This window comes from Belonocnema kinseyi, chromosome 3 (assembly GCF_010883055.1).
Source record: "Belonocnema kinseyi isolate 2016_QV_RU_SX_M_011 chromosome 3, B_treatae_v1, whole genome shotgun sequence".
Lineage (NCBI taxonomy): Eukaryota > Metazoa > Arthropoda > Insecta > Hymenoptera > Cynipidae > Belonocnema > Belonocnema kinseyi.
Window position 1 is genome coordinate 111,133,277 of NC_046659.1, and position 20,746 is coordinate 111,154,022.

The following is a 20,746-nucleotide window of genomic DNA, read 5'->3' on the forward strand; positions in this document are numbered from 1 at the left end:
CATAAGGACAACCGCAAGATTTCGCCGGGAGCGAGTGCTAATCTGGAAAATTGCACCCGCTTCCAGCGAAATCGCAGTAAAATTTCAGTCCGAAAGCGACTAGGTGAAGTGTATGATAAATATTCTCTATTATTTGAGAGCAATGTTTCCATTTACGGAACTCACTTTTCCACTTTTGATTTAATTTTTAATTCTCTTTTGAAACATAGTTCACAATGTGCTTCAAAACAATCGAAAGTCAAATTGCTTGAAGCAGAACCTTTTGCCCGTTCCTGAAATTCAGTGATGCCTGGATTAAATATTTTTCCTGTAACATATACAAATACACGGGAAAGCATATTCAATAGTATCATTCTATCAATCTCCCTCTCACGAATTTATAAAAGATGATGACAAAAAAATATTCAAACTTTTACTCTCGGCAATTACTGTAGAAGATCTAAATGCTACACTGTAAAAAATGTTATGTTGAAAATCCCATTCAACCGTGAATTAACTTATCGGACGTTCAGAACTTAACGATGAATAAAGTAGTAAATTTACGTACCTTACTACTAATGAACATTGTGGTATATTTAAACTGAAAGGAATATTGGGATAAAACCTTGACCGCGGTTATTTGACTGTCGATGTGTAAACTTGCATCTTATGACACTGGAAACTATTTGACTTATTTAAAATGTTGTAATTACGAGGGTTATTCAAATATGACCGAGACAAACGCTGTAGATGGCGCGCATGTATGTTTTGAAGTTCGTGGCTTGAGTATGTGATAGCTGGGTCCCTTACGAACAGTGTGGCATAGTTTTCGTCGGGAGCGCATGTTTCAAGCGCGTGCTACGACCATGAGTGAACGTCTAGTGCCGGCCGCGAAACCGTCGAGAATGAGCCGCATGATCGTCGACCGCGAACCAGCATGACACCAGACAACATTCGCCGCGTAGAACAAATGATTTTAGAGGACCGTGGGATGAATCTTCGAGAGGTTTCGGCTGAACTCGGCATCAGTATTGGCAGTGTAGAGTCTATCATCCACGAACACCTTTTATCGCTAGAAACGGAGGAGCATTCCAGTACGAAGTGCGATTCTTCTCCAGGATAACGTGCGCCCCCATACTGCGCCCTTACAGTCCAGATTTATCACACTGCCACTACCACATGTTTGGACCACTCAGAAAGCCCTCGGAGGTCAAAGATTCAACATCGACGACGAGGTAGAGGAGTTCGTGCGCACATGGCTGTCCGAGTTGCCCAAGGAATTCTTCAATAACGGCATCAAAAAGCTTCCTGAAAGGTAGGCAAAATGCGTAACTTGTGAGGGGAAACACCTAGAAAAACTGTAAATTTTTGTAAATTTTTTCGATAGTAAATAAACGTGTCAGAGTATCTGTCTCGATCATATTTGAACCACCCTCGTATACATACAGCATTGCATTTACGTGAGACTGTAAATTTACAAATAACATCGTATTTACAATTTTTCTGTGTGATTTAAATTGACGGAATGTAGAAGTGCTTGATATAGAGCGAAATTACATGCAGTATGTTATTGCCACTAATGGCTAGGCCTAGGCCAGAAAACAAAGAAGTGTTCGGGTATTTTACCTTCATTTGTTTACAAGATATTCCTCATTATATAAGACTGTCTGTTTGATGGCAAAAATACTGTTATTTTGAATAACTTGTACGAACTGTCTACCTTTACGGAATTTCCCGTAAGATTAACTCATTTTGCAACTCGTTCAGGGCTGAAGTAACGGGAAATTTTGTAATATTAGTCAGAGCCTTCCTTATAATGAAAAAATAATTTAGTTTTTTACAAGCAATATTACTGGCTTCACTTTGGATAATTTAAGTTTCCCTTGTCAATTGACAAGCACAAAGTTTTTCCACGCACGTTCCTGTGAATTTACACGCAGTGTGTTTTTTTCAGTGTCGTTCGTTTTGTTATGCAAGAGTCTCCTTCATTCACGCTGACTCTTGTAACTTTACTACGTATTATATGGGTTGATTAATTTCCAACGTATTGCGGTGTAAAATAACACATAATTTTTTTACAGTGTAAACACTCATCTTGGAATAGCAGGACAACTGACAAAATCTGAACACACTTGTTTGAATTCATAAACCACCATCTGTTGTCGTTCGCATCAAACTCTCACACATTTTTCCCTTACAACATCAAACATAAATCTGAGTTTATCGACTTTTCAACTTCCAAAAGTAACTTTTAAAATCATTATACTCTTACCATTGATGAATTAGATTCAGACCATCGACCAGCTCATCTAAGCCTCTTCACTAATGGTCAAAATCCCGGTCGCGTCACGCTATAAGTTTGCAAAAGCAATTCGGAAAAAGTTCAATCTTAATCTAGAAACAAAGGTTTATTTTAAACCTTCAATAGCAAACATTACTCACATTAACGAAGCCATGAGTAATCTCACATCTAGCATAAAAGCTGCCATTTATACTTCAGTTCCTTAGCCATTAACAAATACGATTCACCTCCAAGCTCCGAGATTGAAGATCTTATCCAAACTTGCAAAAAACTTTGCCGAAAATATCAAAGAACTAAAAGCTGTATCCTTAAAAACATCAGTAACCACCTTAGAAAAACTATAGCAATTAAAGTTCAAGAGTACAAATGCAAAAATTGGAAGAAAGAAGTCGGTAAACTTCAAATGAAAGATAACTCTATATATCGTATGATTAAAGACATAACGAAGTCACAAATTAATATACCCTTCTCAAAAGTCCAGATCAAACGTGTTCACTTTCCTCTGCCGATCAAGCAAATCCCCTCGCAGCAAATTATGAACGTAAATTCGCTCCACATGGTAATAAATCTGACCCTTATTACATAATGAATCTGAAGAACTTCTATCCGATTTTCTTAAAATCCCAAGTACTGATAGGTGGAGTGGGACGATGGTCGTCGGGGCTAAAGCTTAGGCTTTGGACCCACTCCGTCGGCTTTGCGGGTTCGATTCCCGCCTCGCACTCTGGAAGAGCCTCGGCGGCCCATGCGGTGAACACTAGCCTAGCAAGGGAGTTGTTTATCTCCGGAGAGTTATGGGACTGGTACCTCTGGAGAAAAGGGTTTCTCTCAGTACTTGAAGCTGTTGCTCTTGGTGGTTAGGAACCCACCTTGAACTGTAGGCTCCCCTCCCACCACCAAGTAAGTTTGTGGGGCATGTGTAAAGGAATAGGGAAGAAGGTAAAAAAAATTTAAAGCCGTAGGGGACACATTAGAAGCTTCCATGTCGAGTACTGATAATTTCAAGAAAACTCGCGAAAGGAAATAACGAAACAAATTAAAACTACTAGAAATAACGAAGCCTTCGTTCCTAATTCAATTTAAAACCTAGGTCTCAAAAAACTGCCGATCCCATGCCACACTCTCCTCGCCAGTATCCACAATGCTTGCATTCAACTAAGCTACTTTTCTAATTCATGGAAAATAGCTCACATTTTTGTTTTCCAGAGAAAAGGCAAGGATCTATATCATCTAACCAGCTATAGGCTCATTATTCTTCTAAATACAATGAGACGCAGAAAAGTCTTTTATAGTTTCTGGCATGCATGTCTGCTCAGAAAACTAATACATTACGATTTAATAGATTTAATGCTTTCAGGATGATTTATTTTGATAACAAGCGATATTTCGGGTTTCACATCACCATAAGCGAAAAATTGGTAAAATATCAAAGTGATGTTTTTTTTTTCGTCATACAAATATTGAATTTGCTTACTATGGGCACTAATTAAAATTCACCAGTTTAAAACTTTTTTCAATATCATAAAGAATACAAACTAATACAGAAAAAGTAAAATCTTATCTTTACAGAGATTTCATCGTATATTTTTTCTGCAACAATATTCAACTTCAAGTGTTAAGATTTTATCATCATATTTAAAATGGGTACCATCTCAAATAAATTTAATCTTCTTTGGTTTCGATGTTACAAAATTGAACATTACCTCACTTTAAGTTTTCTGCAACAAAAATTCACTTCTGTGCTTTTCTGTGTATATTATTAATAATACTATATAAAAATGTCAAATAACATTCTTTCTTGCGTGGAAAATTTTTTGAAACATTTTTTAATTTTCTCTTAGAACTCATTAAAAAGTAATCATTCGGAATTGTTTTCATGCATTTTAAAATCCTTAAAATTGTGCTTGAAATTCTACTTTTTAAATAAAACCTAAACCATTAAAAATTTTCCCAGCAAACTTGCAAAAGAATGTATTCGTCTGAAATATTTCCTAATTCTTAATACTAAATTTAAATAATTTTAATGATTCTATGAAATTTTAAGTTTCTCTTTCATAATTACTAAGAAGCTTACAATTTTATCCGAATTTCTCAAAATAATGTGTGTCCATTATTCTGATTTTCTTATCTCTTTGAAAGTGTAAAGAAGCTTACAAATTATTGTGCGGTAGCAAAATTTTAGGAAGTGAATTATTTCACAATATCTGTCATTTACAAATAAAACTTTTTTCATAAATAATGTTCAGAAGCATTTGTAAATAAATTTTATGATGACGTACAATTATTTGTCTGGAAAGTTTGACATAAAAATTAGATATTGCGAAAAACTCTTAAATTTTTTTTCCGACAACAATATGTTCGAAATTTTCGAGAAAGTTATTATCATTGCTTTTTCTTAGATAGGACATACAATAAAAAAATTTTCGAATTTAAAATGTTACAATTCCGAAAGACTGAAAAATTTTTAATTTTTAGTTTTTAAATTTTTTAATTTTTAATTAATGTGATTCATAATCAGAAAATTTTTGTGTCAATAAGGTGAATGAGTCTAATTTTTCTAATCTGAAGTAATAACTTAAAAATACGTAATGTTTGTGAAGGTGACGCACGCTGTTTATAAGATTCACAATATTTCCTACTCAATGTTTTTATAGAATGTTGTTAAAATTAGTTGTTTTCGACTATGTAATTATTAAATATTTAAATAATCGAATAAGTAATTTTTCAAAATTTTTAGTTGCTCACATTTCGGTAATTGAATTATTAGAATGTTGTATTTAAATAGGTTTAATTATATTTTGAACATTAATCAGAAACCTGACATTACTTTTTGCGGATAAAAAATTAATTTTTACACAATTTTTTATAACAAAATTGTTCAATCGTAAAATAAAGAGGTGTACCGTAAAAATAAAATAAACTTTCAAACATGGAGTTGTTTTTTTAAAAGAAAATATACATTTTTGAATGTATTATGAAGTTTTCACGCAAAAAGATGAATTTTTCACTAAAAGAATCATTTTTGAGCTAAAAACTTAAATTTGTAACAAAATATTTAAATTTTTTTTAACCAAATTGTTATGATTTCAACCCAAAAAAGAAATCGTCTAAAAAACGGTTGAATTTGAAAATCCAAAATTAGGATTTTTTAAAAAGTTGTTTATTTGCAAATAGTTCAGTTTACAAGAAAGGTTAAACACTTAATTTCTCAGATTAAAATTGTTCAAATAATTAATCATTCTTGTAAATTTACAAAGCCACATAGAAAAGAGTAATCGGAAATATATTCCTAGTCAATATTATAAAAAATTGTGCCTAGTCCTTGAGAAAGAGCAAAACTCTGAATATGTTTATGAAAATTGCTTAAATGATTAATAATTATTGTAAATGAGCAAACTATCGTAGAAAAGAGTTATTTCAAATACATTCTTTGTTGATTTCCAAAAAATAATAAGCATATTCTTAGGAAAATAACCCAACTCTTAATTTGTTTATGCAAATTGTTCAAATAATTAATAAATCTTGAAAATTTGCAGAGCGTCATAGAAAAAAGTATAAGTACAATACTTTAATTTGAAGGTAGAGAAACCAAAGAAATAAAATTTAGTCAAAAAGAGCAACTTTCTACTAAAAACGAATAATTTTTACGAAACTACAGAAATTTTCCAAATATTTAAATTATCAACTAAAGAAGATTGATGTTGAAACTGGAAAGAAATAGCTAAATTTTAAATTAGAAAAATTATTTTTCAAAACGAACTAATATTCACGTCAACGAAAGGAATTTTCAACCAAAAATATTAATTTTTTACCGAAAAACATCAAATGTTTACAAAATATCTGACTTTTCAATAAAAAGTTAACATGAATTACCTCAATTTTAGTTAAATAAGTAATATTAAAAGAATTTAAATAAAATATTTAAATTTTGAAACAAAAAAAGATTTTTCCGTCGCTATTCACAATTAGCGAAAATTTTGAAAATTTATTGCAATCGTTACATTAAAAGAAAAACCCTGAGACCGCAGTCAAATTGCAAGGGTCATTCGAGCAAGAACTGATTTAGATACTTTGTAAATTCTAGATTTTTCAGTTTTTCTATCTCTAAAAAATTCATTTTAAAAACTAAGAAAACCCTCTAAAGTGTGAAGTTTTGAGGTGATTCGTTTTATTACAGAATAAATAACAATTTGACTGTTACTTTTTTTTCGCGGTAAAAAAATTTGCGATTGAAAAGATCATTAGTGCGCTCGTAATGCGCATGATTTGTTTAGAATGGATTTTTAATATTAATTTCAAAAGATTCTATATGGTGCTTTATAAAAGTTTTTTCTATATAGTTCATTAGGAATATTTTTGGTTCAAATTAGTTATTTAACTTTGATTTCACAAATTCATAGCTTTACAAGAAATCGGCAAACATTGACTTTACAAACTTGTCTGATCGCAATGATAATAATTTGCACTCGAGATATAAAAACACCTATATTTTATTGGTTTCAGAGCAGAGTGCGGGATCTGATAAATGGCGTTTTTAATTTTAACAGTTTGTTCTAGCTGATTAAATACCGTGACGCCCCGTCCACGTAGTCAACGCACATTGGAAGTTTTTATAATTCTGAAGATTTTGTACAAATAATCATTGACAACAATTAGTATATATAGCAGTGAGTATTTTTAAACAGTCTCACACTCACCATTCCAAAAATCTTTCTTCAAAAATGAAGATCTACATCAGCGCCCTGTCTCTTACCCTCTGGGTTATCCTGTATTTTGACGGTAAGTATCACCAATATAATAGAAATCTCAAATATAAATATAAAAAATTACATAGTCTCTGATTAAAAAATTTGAAGTTATTTAGCTGAAGTTTAAAATAGGTGAATACACTAAGTTTCAAAATTTTTAATAAACAACCTCGATTATTCGGCCTTCGTATATCCGAGGCGCCGCGTTATCCGAGCCAACGAGACTCATCCAAGCACTTCGCATTAACCGAGGCGTATGTTCGGATAATACGAAGTATCATAAATAAAACAGATGAAGCCGCTACGCCTAATTCTAAATGGGCGCAGTAGTTTGCAATTATTAATAAATTTATTTAAATAAATGCACATTTGTTAATTGTTTACTTTTATTTGCTAAATGTTTATATTTATTTTTGTATTTAAAATATATCAAAAATAGATAACTGTTCCGAATTTTGTACTTCTTTCGTATTATCCGAGTTTTCGCTTATCCGAGGTATCTCCAACCCACATCACCTCGAATAATCGAGGTTCTTATGTAGAAGATTTTCGCCTTCATAGCTGTATTCTATGGGAAAAGCATGCTTAAATGTCCCATCAATTGATGATAAACAAAATCGTGTACTATCATCAAAACCTTTACGATAAACTTGAATAGGCTTTGATGCGGCATTCATCCAATTTTACAGTTTTTTGTTTTAAAATTTTTATGTCTTTAATTTGTTCCATGCTCTTCATATTTACGATAAATGGTATAATAGCATCCCTAAAGCTTTATTAAGCTAATTGTCCAATCTCAAACGCTTAAACTTTTATGTAGCTTAATTTGGACCGCGCCGAAATTAAAATGCTTTTGATTTAATCCCCAATTTCATACTTTGTCTGCTAACAATTATTCAAGTTTAACTATCATGTATAAACTCATATATTTAAAATTTTTTAACCCCACATTTTTTTGCTCAAAATGTGAGTTTTTTATTTTTTTCACAGAATTTTCGACAAATAAGCCCTAAATGACAAAACTCATTAGAAAACTGTTATATAAAATTGTATAGGACTTCTCAAAAGCTAAAAATTGTTTTAAAATATTTTCTGTATTTCCCGTCGTTCGAATCAAAATTTGATTACGTACATTTTTTCATATTGTATCAGGAAGGAAACCTCGTAATTTTGTTGCTGTTCCTCCCTGCTTGAATATTTTTCATTTGTTTATTTTATTTCTCTAATTTTTTCTTTCATTTATTGCTTGTGAATAATGTTTCGTATAATGACAATTGAAAGATCCTTATTGAAAAATAGGCATTCCTACACTGGCTATTTTAACTGGATCTAATGTGAAGAAATCCTGAAAATAGAACAAAAAATCCAATCGAAAATTGAGAAAAACATCATAAAATGTTCCTATTGTAATATGAAAAACGATAACATCTTTTTCCTGAAAAAAGTGAAAAAAATTTCCTCTTTGGGCAAAAATAAAAAAGAGGAAAGGAAGATAAGAAGGAAATCTACCTTATTTCCTGCTTTATCTTTTTTATTTATTTCGTCATTTTTATTTTTATTATTATCAAATCGTAATAAAAGAGAATTTGTAAAAAATATTCACACACGTTTCGGCTCTTATACAGCACCCTTATTAAGGTAAAAGTATTAAAATATCCGAACTGGCAGAAACAGTAACAAAATCACGATGCTTTTTCCTTTCTTTTTTTTTTCCTCGGATGACCGGAAGAGAGAATTGTATTTCTGTTGCTGTTCCTGCCTGCTCGTGTATTTTTTTTATTATGTTTTTTTGCCTCCATAAGTATGCTCTATAAGTACCAAAACTCTGGTGATTATTTTTTACAAATGCTTTTTATTGTGATTTGATAATAATAAAAAAAAGAAAAACGAAAGAAATGCAAAAGAGAACGAAGCGGATTTGGTAGCTAACCGAATCCGCTTCGTTCTCTTTTGCATTTCTTTCGTTTTTCTTTTTTTTTTAGGAAAATTTTTTATCTTTTCCCAATTTCAATAGGAGCATTTTGTAGTCGTTGTCAAAATTTGTTCTTTGGATTCATGATTTCATTTTCAAAAAATTCTGTACATTAAGCTCATTATTCTGCGTTAAATAGGATTTTTAATTTAATTTTCATTTCATTTCAGTTTCTTTAGTTTTAATTTTCAAAATATAAAACCAAGATAAAAAGTCCTATAAACAATTGGTGAATGGGAAAAATTAGAAGCCTTTCGAAAATCTACAAGTCTTCTATTAAACATATTTATTTATCTTTCGTCGCTTTGCTTAAAAGTAGACTTTTGGCTTACTGATTTGTGACACATAAAACCAAAAAGACGAGCCTATCAAAAAACGTCTGAGAGAAAAACTGTGAATATTTTGAAAAGCTTCAACTCGTCCTAAAACAGATTAATTTTTAAAGAAAGAAGATGTCAATTTTTAATTAAATTTATAAATATTGAAACGAAAAAATAATCTTCTTAAAAGTTGAATTCTGAGCCTGAGAATCTGAATTTTTTGCAAAAAAGTTAATTTTCAACCAAATCGTTTACTTTTAATTCAAGATGAATTTTTTACAAAAAATTTTCATTTTCCTTAATACCTAGAATGATTCAATTTTTGGATAAAATAATTAATTCTGAATAGAAAAAATAAACTTGCAACAAAAAAGCTAAAGTTTCAAAGGAAAAGCTAAATTAACAAAAAATTAACAAAGTAGTACAAACTCTTACTAAGTAGTTGAATATTTCATAAAACAGATAATTTTCAACGAAATAGTTAATTTCAAACAACAAAACTGGAATCTTTCTTTAAGATGTTGTAATTTTCCACAAAATAGTTTAATTTCCAAACTACAATCATGAATTTTGAACCAACTTATTAACCAAAAAATATGCATTTTTAACCAAATACTGGAATCTTCAAACAAATAAATGAATTTTCAACAAACCAGAATAATTTTCCATTGAAAAAGATAAATTTTCAGAAAAATACAACCCTTTTCAAGAAATTTGTTCAAGCTTAAGACGCGTAAGGTGAATTATTTGCAAAAAAGTAGAATTTCAACTAAAAAATATAATTTTTCAAGAATATAGTAAACTTTCCACCAAAACTTTCAATTTCTATCGAATCTGTTAAATTTTTATAAAAATAGTCGAATTTACAGAAATAGGAATTCAAAAAAAATTTTTTTTTACAAAAATAGATGAATTTTATATAGAAATATGAATTTCGAAAAAAAGTTCATATTCAGCCTAATTGCTGAAATTCACAGCGAAAAAGATGAAATTTTCTACAAAATAGTTCAATTTGCAATCCGAAAATATGAATTTTCAAATTTAATGATAAATGGTCTACCAAAAACATATGAATTTTCTTTAAGTATCTTAACTTTAAAGCAAGGTGTTGATTTTTCGACCAAAAAAAAAATATTTTTTCTCAATAAAATAAGAAACATATCATTCATATTAATACCAAAAGAGACTTTAACACAAAGTAAAAAGCAGTTTAATTCAGCCAAAAAAGTTGAGCTTATCAAAAAGCTGCTGAAAACTCAACCAAAATAGATTAATTTTCCATCAAACGATTTCTTGTTATTTAAAAAGGATTTCTTCAACCTACACGATCAATTTTCTAATAGTGGAATAGTTCAGTTCTTATCCTGACAGATGAGTTTTAAACCTAACAAACAAAAACAACTTTTTAATCAATTAATTAAACTTTTAAACAAGGAAGCGTTTACATAGTAGCTAATATTAGAAAATGTGAAAGGGATTCTTGCTGTCGAAAACTTGAATATTTTTCCTTTATCATAACATTTCTTTTTAAACGTTTCTAAACATTGTTAGCAGCAAAAAAATCAAATGTTAATGATTGTTTGATATTGGAAAATAATTATCTTCTCAACCTTTTGCTTTCACACAATAATTTGTAAGCTTTTTTACGTTTCCAAAAAGATAAGAAAATCTGAACTCTGGGCAAAAACTCATTCTTAAGAATTGTAAAAAAAATTAGCAGCTTTTTAATAATTATTATGAAAGATAGAACAGTTACACCAGCCCCCCACTCTTAATTCTTGGGTTTTCTATAGCCCATTGCATTGCGCCCCAAATGCCCTCAAATGCGCCACCACTAAAAAATCTTGCGCAAGCTAAGAAATATATTATATTTTGGAGGGGAGGGGGGCAGTATAACGCAGGTGTTAAATCTTTACCATTGATGTGTAATATAAAGTAAGGGACATGATTTCTTTTGTCTTCAAATGCGCTTATTCAATCTAATCCAATCCACTCTAATCCAATCATATTAATTTCATAACAATCCACTCCAATCCATTTCAGTTCAATTCATTCTAACCTATCTAATCTAATCCAAGCGAATTTAATTCATTCCAATCCACTCCAATACAATTTATTTCAATTTGAAATAATTCAATCTAATCCAATTTAAATCATTGCAATCCAATATAATATAATCCAATATAATACAATTAATTCAAATGCAATCTACTTAATTCCAAATCACTCCAATCTATGACTTTCCTTTTCAATTCAATTCAATCCCTTCCAATCTAATTGATTCCAAATCGATTCATTAGCAATTCAATCCAGTCCAATCCACTCAAATCCATTCCAATCCAATTCATTCCCATGTCATTCATTAGAAATGCAATGCACCCAAATCGAATCCTATATAATTTAATCCAGCCCACGATATTCGAATACATTAAAATTTACTCCATTCCAAAGAACTTCAGTCCTTGTTATTTCATTTGAATCTAATCTAATCAACTTCTATCCACTACAATACAATCCACTTCATTTTATGCCACTCCAATGTATTACAATCTAATTAAACTCATTCCAATCTAATTCGTTCTAATTTATATAATTTCAACCAAATCTAATCTAATCCGAGCGAATTTAATTCATTCTAATCTACTCCAAACCAATTTATACCAATCTGATATAATCTACTCAAATATAGTCCAACTTAAATCATTTTAATCTAATTAAATCCAATCCGCTTTAATACAACTAATGGAAATCCAATTCACTTCATTACAATACATTCCAATCAATGTTATTCCTTTTCGATTCCCTGCAATCAATTCCAATCCCATTTATTAAAAATTCAATCTACTCTAATCCATTCCTATCCAATTAACTCCAATTTATTCCTTTACAATTCAATCAATTTTAATTCATTACAATCCAATTCAATCAACTCCTTTCGACTAAAATCAAATCCGCTCCAAACCCATTCATTAGAAATCCAATTCACTACAATCCAATCCACTTCAATTCATGCCACTCCAATCTATTCCAATCTAATTGAATTCACTTCAAACCAATCCATTCCAATTCATACGATTCACAAAGTTTAGCCTCATGCCAGTTTTCTGGAAGCCTGTGAAAAATATTTGTCATGAGAGCACAGAAAAAACTAAGAATAAAATTTGTTGCAGGAAATTTTTTAAAGCTGACGGTTGCCGTGTCACCATTGCAGGGCTATCTTTTTTTTAAAATTCGTAAAATTTGTTTGAGTTTATTATTAGGAAGCGTGCTAAATGTCCTCCAAGTTCGTAACATTATTTAGACTGACCTCCCCACCTCACCTCAATAATCTCCACGTTAAGACCCTTAGGTTTCTGGGCGACCCCCCACCCTTCAAATTGATATAATAATTTATGGACGAATCCCATGGATTATTTAGTGCAAAACAATCAAAATAAAATTAAAGGTTCGTTAACAAAATTCGTTAGTAAAAAAATCCATATATTTTTAATTTCAGGATCAAGTTCAATGGAGCCGCCATCACATTCTAATCAATCAAATTCGCCGGTACATGCTGGTAGATCGGTGTCGCCGGAATTTCACCCAAATCAACAACTTCCTGTACCATACTATGATGAACACGGAGAACTTGTTGCAATAGCCTATGATGAGAAGATTTATGCGATCGAAACATTAATCGCAGGAGGTGAGAACGATAATCTAACCATTCGAGTACACACTGGGTCATATTGACCCTTTCAACGATTTTGACCAAAAATAGAAATCAGGCGTTTGAATAAATTGCAGTGCCGTAGCCTTATAATTATAGCCGAATGTCCCGACTACATTTTTAGATAGTTTCTGTAGCGTGCCGCGTAATCAGTCGCCATTGAGAAGCGACTGAAATCGAAGCAGGGTCAATATGACCCATGTGTGTACTTAAAGTCAAATTTACTAAAATTTTTTCATAAATATAAACGTTTGTTAGTAAAAAGTTAAAAATTAGTGAAAAATTAAGGAAATCTTTAATAGCTTGTTTTTCTGGTATAATTAAGGGACAAGTTGTATTAAGAGCACGTGCAATTTTCAATTGCAAAAATAAAACAAGAAAGATGTATTTTTTTATTTTCTGAAATAAATTTAAAAAACGTTCTCTTTGAGAAAAATAATTATAATTCTTTTTTTAACTCAGATAAAAAAAGCAATCATAATTTTGAAACATTTAGTTAAAACAGTGTTATCAATTTTCTCTGTCAGCGAATATAAAGGTAATTTTTAGCAGGCAAGAACTTCTTGAGTCCAAAATTATCTGATTCATTTTCTACCATATATAAGATTTATGGTCAATCATATAGCATCCAGCATTTTAAATTTTGAAATAATGATGTCTAATTTGAACACAGCGACTTTAAATCTCTGAATATTCATGGAAAGTTTGCGGCAACCCTTGACAAAATAATTTTGAAAAATTATACAATATAACCATTTGAACGCTTCAATTGCATCAATTAATTAAATTTGACTTTTAACAGCAATAATTTAAAAAAAACTTATGTTAAAAATTAATATGATATAATCTTTATTTTTATTATGATTAAATACATAATTCGAATAAAACGTTACTCACACGCGTGATTTTTATAAATTAACATTATTTATAAATGTTCCAATATTATATAATACAAAAATAAATAAAAAAAATTATAAACAAATTATTTTTTGAAAGAAATTTTTCTACGATTTTCCATTAATTTACGTTTTTTAAGTTATATGGCGAGAAATTTTGATAAAAACATGATACAGTGAAAATCTTCAATATCCCTCCCTTCTATAGCGCTTTCGAGAATTGACGCCGCGCCTCAGGTAGGTATAACTTAAGCAGCGCGGGGGCCGCGGGGTCAGCGGTTGTCACTCAAGCGTGCCCTGAAGCGTGAACAAACAAAAGCAGAGCGGGCTATAATGAGTTAGTTCCCATCCACCGTCATCCTCAAAATCGGCGCTATAGAAGAGTTTCACTGTAATTAGATTTTTTGAAATTACAAAAAATGTAATAAAAAAATGCATTGGTCAGGAATTTTTCGACAGAAAAAAATTTTTTTATGTAGATTTTTTTTAACGGGATCTTTATGATCTTTTTAGAAAAATTCATAATTTCATTATTAATTTTATGATGCTTTAGAAAACATATTTAATAAAGAAATGCATTATTTGGGCATTTATCGGCAGTAAATAAGTTGATAAATTTAATAATTTCTGAAACAAATCTAATGAGAAAATTCTTTTATCCGACATTTGTTAAGAAAGAAAATTCGTTTTTTTAATGTCAACTTTTTACATTTTTACAATTTTTTAAAACAAATTCAATAAACAAGTGCAATATTGGAGCAATTATCAACGGAAAGATTATTTTTTTTCGATTTCAGGCTTTTTTATTCGGATCTTCATAATAAATTCAGCAATATTTATAATTAGTTGATCAATTTTATCGTTTTTTTAAACAAATGCATTATTTGGGTTTCTGTGGACAGAATTTTTTTTTCTTTATGTCAGTATTTTTAATTAAGAACTTCATTATAATTTAAGCAAAATTCATCAAAGTTGATACACTCTAAGATATTTTAAACAAATTTAATAAAAATATTCATTATTTGGTTAGTTGACAACGAAAAACTTGCCGAAAATATTGTAAAAGTCTAAAAATGCCCCATTAATACATTTGTTTAATAAATTTCATTATAATATTAAAAATCATAAGTTCTCAAGGCAATTTCTTCATCAAAATATTGTTTTTATCCAAATGTCTTGCAATATAACTTTAAAAAACGTAAATTTATTGAAAGTCGTAGAAAACATTCTTTGAACAAATTTTTGGTTTGTAATAAATTTTCTTGTTTATTATATAATATTGGAGCATCTTTAACTATAATTTTACTCTATTAAACTGAAGGAATTTCAAGATAGAAAAAATTGCCATTTTGTTCATCATATTTATTTATATAAAAAAACTTGAAAGATTCATTTAAAATATAAACAAGGTTTACCATATTTCTAATTTTAAATGGTATTAGTTATACACTTTAAAAATATTACTAGATGCCGATTTTTTTTCGGGAATTTATTTATTTACTCGCAACAATAAATACAGTACATTATATTTCAACTAAGGGAAAATTTGCATTTCAAAACAGAAACAGTATCAAAAACGTAAAATTTTTATGTCAAAAAATAAAAATCAATTTTCAACCTGGAAGATCAATTTTCTACTTTTCTACTGTATATTTTTACTATACTCCAAAAAAGTTAATTTTTAACCAAAGGATTATATTTTTAATCAAAAAGATAAATTTTAATCTCGGAAGATTATTTTTTTACGAGGAAAGTGTAATTTTCAAGAAATTATATGAATTTTCAACCTAATAGCTGAATCTTTATAAAAAAATGTCGATTATTAATAAAAATGGAACAGTTAAATTTTCATTTTAAAAATATAATTTTCATCATAAAGAAAAAGAATCTTCTACAAAATAGTTATATTTAAAACACGAAAATAAAAATTTCCGTAAATTTATGAAAATTTTCTTCCATTCATGGAAATTTTACAGGTTAATATGGTAACTCACTATAAATTACCCAAAATTAAATTTTAAATATTTTTATAAATTTCCGAAAACTTATGACAATCTTTGATAATTTATGGTAATATTACAAGAAGTCGTGCTAACTTAGGATAAACTACCCAAAAGTCGATTTAAAAATTTCCGAAAATTTCTGGAAATATTTGATAATTTACGATAACTTGGTCAATCATACTTTTCGTTTCTGGTCCCAAAATTCTATTATCTGCTTCCCAAATTTCCTTATAGTTTTTAACGTCAGTGGTCTGATTATCAAAAAATACAAGCACACTGATGTATAATTTTCATTATTTACCTCTAACGTCACTTTTCACTCCCTAGGGAGCACAAAGTGGAACCTTAATCTTTCAGGCAAAATGTATTTGTTTAATTAGTGAACCGAACCATGGACTAGTAATTTGATGAAGATATTAAATTGCGTGCGATTTTTTACAAAGTAGGGGAAAAATGAAAAAAATACTGATTGATTTCATTTGTTTTCTGATAAAAGATCCTCTGTTATTATTATAGCCAAGATATCTAGTCACTCCTTTGTATATATATTTTTTAACTCACTTTTTCTTTTAGCTTTGCAAAGGTACCCTCCTCATTCCTAATAGTTCTAAATTAATCATTTGTGTGAATTATTTAAATAAATAAGTAATTATGTTTTTCTTTTACAATTAGGTCTAAAGCCACTTGGATTCCATATACCTGACATGGCTTACCTGAACCGAGTTAAAGGATATGTTTCTCCTATTGGATACTTCAGAAACCAGATAGTTGTCGCTATCAAATGTACGTTATAAAACACTTCCTACTTTAATTAAATAGCACATAATTGTCCAGGAATCTCATAAAAAATAGCTTTTCACTTTTTTAACTAGAAGCCATGTGATCTTCCGACAAAAAGGGACATTTTTAACGAAATACATAAATTTTTAACCAAATAGTTGAATTTTTAATCGAGAAAATTAATTTCATAACAAAAAGGCGAGATTTTGACATCTCCCGTAAAGTTTTGATCAAATGTTGTAATTTTTTCACTAAAAAAGATCTATTTTTATGCAAAAATAGAATATTTCAATTTGCATTTAAAAAAATTAATTTTCATTTCAAAAACGAATTTTTAACCAACTTTAAAATTATCAATCCAGGATAACTTTGGTTTTCATGAAACAGATTTTCTACCCACAAATATGAAATTAAAAAAAAAAATTTCTACGCAAACAGAACAGCTTTCTACAAAAAGTTGAATTCTCAAACAAAAATTTTAATTTTCAACTAAAAACATACATTTTGAAAAAAATAAATTAATTTTATAGAAAAACAAAATACATTAACTTATTATCTATAATCTAAAAAACAGTGCAATTTTCTAGAAATTGTGTAAAATTTCGAAGCTAAAAGAAAGGACGTTCCACGCGATAGTTTTCAAGAAGGTGAATTTTCATCTAAATAATTAAATTTTGAACCAGAGAGATAAATCTTTAGCTAATAGAAATAATTTTTTTTACTAAAAAAGACGAATTACGAACAACATTCATCAGTTTTTAACCAATAAGTTGTATTTTAAAAAAAGATCAATTTTCTACAAAAAAGCACGGTTTCTCAACGTAATACCAAAATTTTCTTTCAGTAAGTTAAATTTTAAACCAAGAAGATAAATTTCCTAACATAAAACGATTTCTCGTCAAAATAAATAATTTTTTAAATATATCCATTCTTTAATACAAAATAGGAACATTAAATAAAAAGCCCCGCTGGCAAGTTTGAGCGCACCCAGGGCGCGCACCTGATGGATCTGAAGCTTCGCGCTCGATTATGTATTTATCACGCGCTTTGCGATAAGTCATTGTACTTCCCGCACAGCGTTGATTAGGACATTTAAAGTTAAAGTTCAATTCATTGAAAACTGATATTTTGTAATTGTGATTTCTCTTTTGTTAAAACTCCTTCGGCTTTAACGAATACATTCTGATAACGTGTCTCATGAGAAAAATGTTTGGAAGCAAATTTAAAGATCTAATTTGAAAACAAATATTTTCATAAGCATTGCATTGTACCTTAATCCTTAAATCTAAAATGTGATTTGCTTATTTGTAATTGCATTTTTCACGAATAAAATAGAAACTACTCATCCTACCAAAAACATATTTATACCAAATTTGTAGCTCTTTTTTGGCTAAACTACTTCTGCTCTATTTTATCTTAGCTTCTGGCGTTTGTCTAAAAATTGAGCTTTTTTATCCTTAATATTAAATAAAAAAAAAAAATTGTAGATCTTTTTGGGTGGAGATTTTATCAAAATTAACAAAGTCATATTTTATATAAAACCGATACATTCTCATGATCATGAGAATGTAAGAAACTGGGATCTAAAATTAATACTTTTACTAAGGTTTTATTCAAGAATTGAATGTGAAAAATAATTACGTAAATACTTACGGGTCGCGCGCGTCTCACATAATTCGAATATTTCCACACAGCAGGCAGACTTTTTGTCAGAAATATAATTCCAAAAATTTAATATTTTTATTTTGAATGTTGTGAATTTATTTTAAAATTGTTAAATTCATTTCTAACTAAGTTTTTTTGCACCTTGTGTCGGTTTTCTAAGAATTACATTTTTTGTCTTTAATGTTATTTTTTATGAATATAGCTTTCGAAAGCAGCGATTTTGTCAATTGATTTTCTTATATTGTGCGTTGTTTAGCTTGAAATTTAATTTTTCTTTCTTTTCTGAAAACGCTATTACTCTCATATTTTTCTTTTGATCGAAAAATTTGTCCCTGTGTACAAATACAATTAGGGATCCGGCAGTGTCTCAGCCGGATAGCCCTGGTTTAAACCGGGCGCTGGTCGGGAAATCCGGCTAGAAGCGTAAAGGTAAACTGGTCGGATCCCGGTTTCAATAGCGGCCAGGATCCAGTCGGGTAATTCAGCCGCAAAGCGGTTAAAAATGTTTCTTCAGGCAAGAAATTGGTAACTGGTTTTGTCTTTTAAGGCTCATCGAAAAGATTACGGTGAACTTTAATCGTCAAATCAAGTAAACCAATTCTGGTAAAAAATTGGAGTAGAATTAAAATCCCTGATAATAGAATCCCTTAGCAATTTCGATATCAGGAGGTGTTTCAAGGTTAGAAAGAAAGCAAGGAAAAATTATATAAAAAACAGTACATTTTAATTAAAAATAATTACTTGCACATTATGTGGGGTTTTTAATCTAATTAATGAAATAAGTTTGATTTTAACCGGGAGTCTCGATTTGATTCGCTAACTTCGAAAATACGGCGCGACGTCAGTGCAAGGAGCATCCTCTTTCCAAGTGCGAAACTGAAAATTACATGTAGACGCCAGGCGCTGTAGGCGCTATATATGGCGGTAAATTTGAAAGTGTACTGGCTAAACGTTGTCTAAAAATAGAGAATTTAATAGAAATGGTATCATTTCGATTTTTTCACACAGCACAGTCGATAGTATTTTAATTTAAAAAGTTTAATTATTCGGAAAAATTTAAAATTCTTATTCAAAGAATTTAAAAAAGCGCTCTTCTGTTTCACTGATCTAATAAATCTTCAAATCGTAATTTTCCAATAGTGCTCTGCCCGCTCCCGTCCATGGGGTATAACCAGGGTTGGCCTGGCCAGTTACCTGCCGGCCCCGGACTACGTGATTCGAGAAAAATGTAGCCCGACCGGCTCCCGCCCGGTTTCTGTCCATATATTAAGGCCAACCGGGGAATATTTAAATCTAAATAGAAATTGCAATGCTCTGTCTGAATTTTTGCCTAAAATAGCTGGCTAACAAACTCGTTACTTTTAAGGCTTTAAAACAACAAGCCAAAGAGTGAAAGCTGAATCTTGAACCTAATAAATACATTTTCGACAAAATTTTGAAATTTTCAATTAGGGAGATTGATTTTTTACCAAAAAGAAAGAATTCAGATCAAAGCTGTAGATTTTTAAACCGGTGAATTTTCTACCAAAAGAAACGAATCTTTAACAGAATACATAAATCTTTAATCAAATAGTTTAGGTTAATTTTTTTCTTAATTTTGAAATTAATTGATGAATATAATTTTCTTGCAGGGGCAGGATGTTTACCACTTGTGAAAAAGCTAACTGCAATTCAACCGGAAAAAAATGATTTAGTACTGTATCCGAATGCTTTTACGCCTTTCGGAATGTATCGTGAATTCGAGGGCCAACTCCGCTTTTATCAGTTTACGTTCCGAAATTAGAAAGATTTCAGAACCTTCAAATTGTTTTTTTTTTAATTTTTGCCCCGATGAACCATATAATCTCGCTATACAGAAAAAAATTGGACATCGATACATGTAAAATAAAAGATTGATATTAAATTTCGCCCTTGCCGATTTTCAGTTTTATGCATGACAAGATTCCTCCTGAAATATTTTCGATAACTTCATTAATTATCAATACCTCCGAGAACTTTTCTTCCCTAAATCATATAAATACAATAATCTTGTTCAGTAAGGAATGTTCGGCTCGACAATTCGAATTATATTTTAAGTCGTTATTAGGACGAGGTTTCTAGGCTAAATATTAATTTAAATAACGAAGTTGACTTTGGCATAAATGTAAGTTATAAGACATAATTATCATTATTGCCCTATACTGTAAAACATTTATATATCAATGACGTTCTGTGAGGAAATGGACCTTAGCACACTGCGTACAGTCCCATGTTAAAGAATATGAACTTAGTAGAGTGTAACGATCGCATAAATTTGCATTCCATCCGCTAGGAACAGCACCGTCGCTTCCATAGAATGCGCGGTTTCGATTCGAAATTATAAAATATTCGTG

General features: G+C 30.0%; 1 protein-coding gene and 1 long non-coding RNA gene across 2 annotated transcripts in view; one reads left to right on the forward strand and one right to left on the reverse strand.

The window, feature by feature from the left end:
- Positions 1–20,746, reverse strand: part of LOC117168770 — a 451,138-nt gene that overhangs the window by 266,694 nt on the left and 163,698 nt on the right. The gene's annotated exons all lie outside the window — the stretch shown is intronic.
- Positions 7,002–20,404, forward strand: LOC117168767. Its single transcript, XM_033354546.1, has 4 exons — positions 7,002–7,060; positions 12,818–13,006; positions 16,602–16,712; positions 20,006–20,404. The coding sequence occupies exons 1-4, from the start codon at positions 7,003–7,005 to the stop codon at positions 20,155–20,157; spliced, it is 510 nt and encodes a 169-aa protein (XP_033210437.1). The 5' UTR covers position 7,002; the 3' UTR covers positions 20,158–20,404.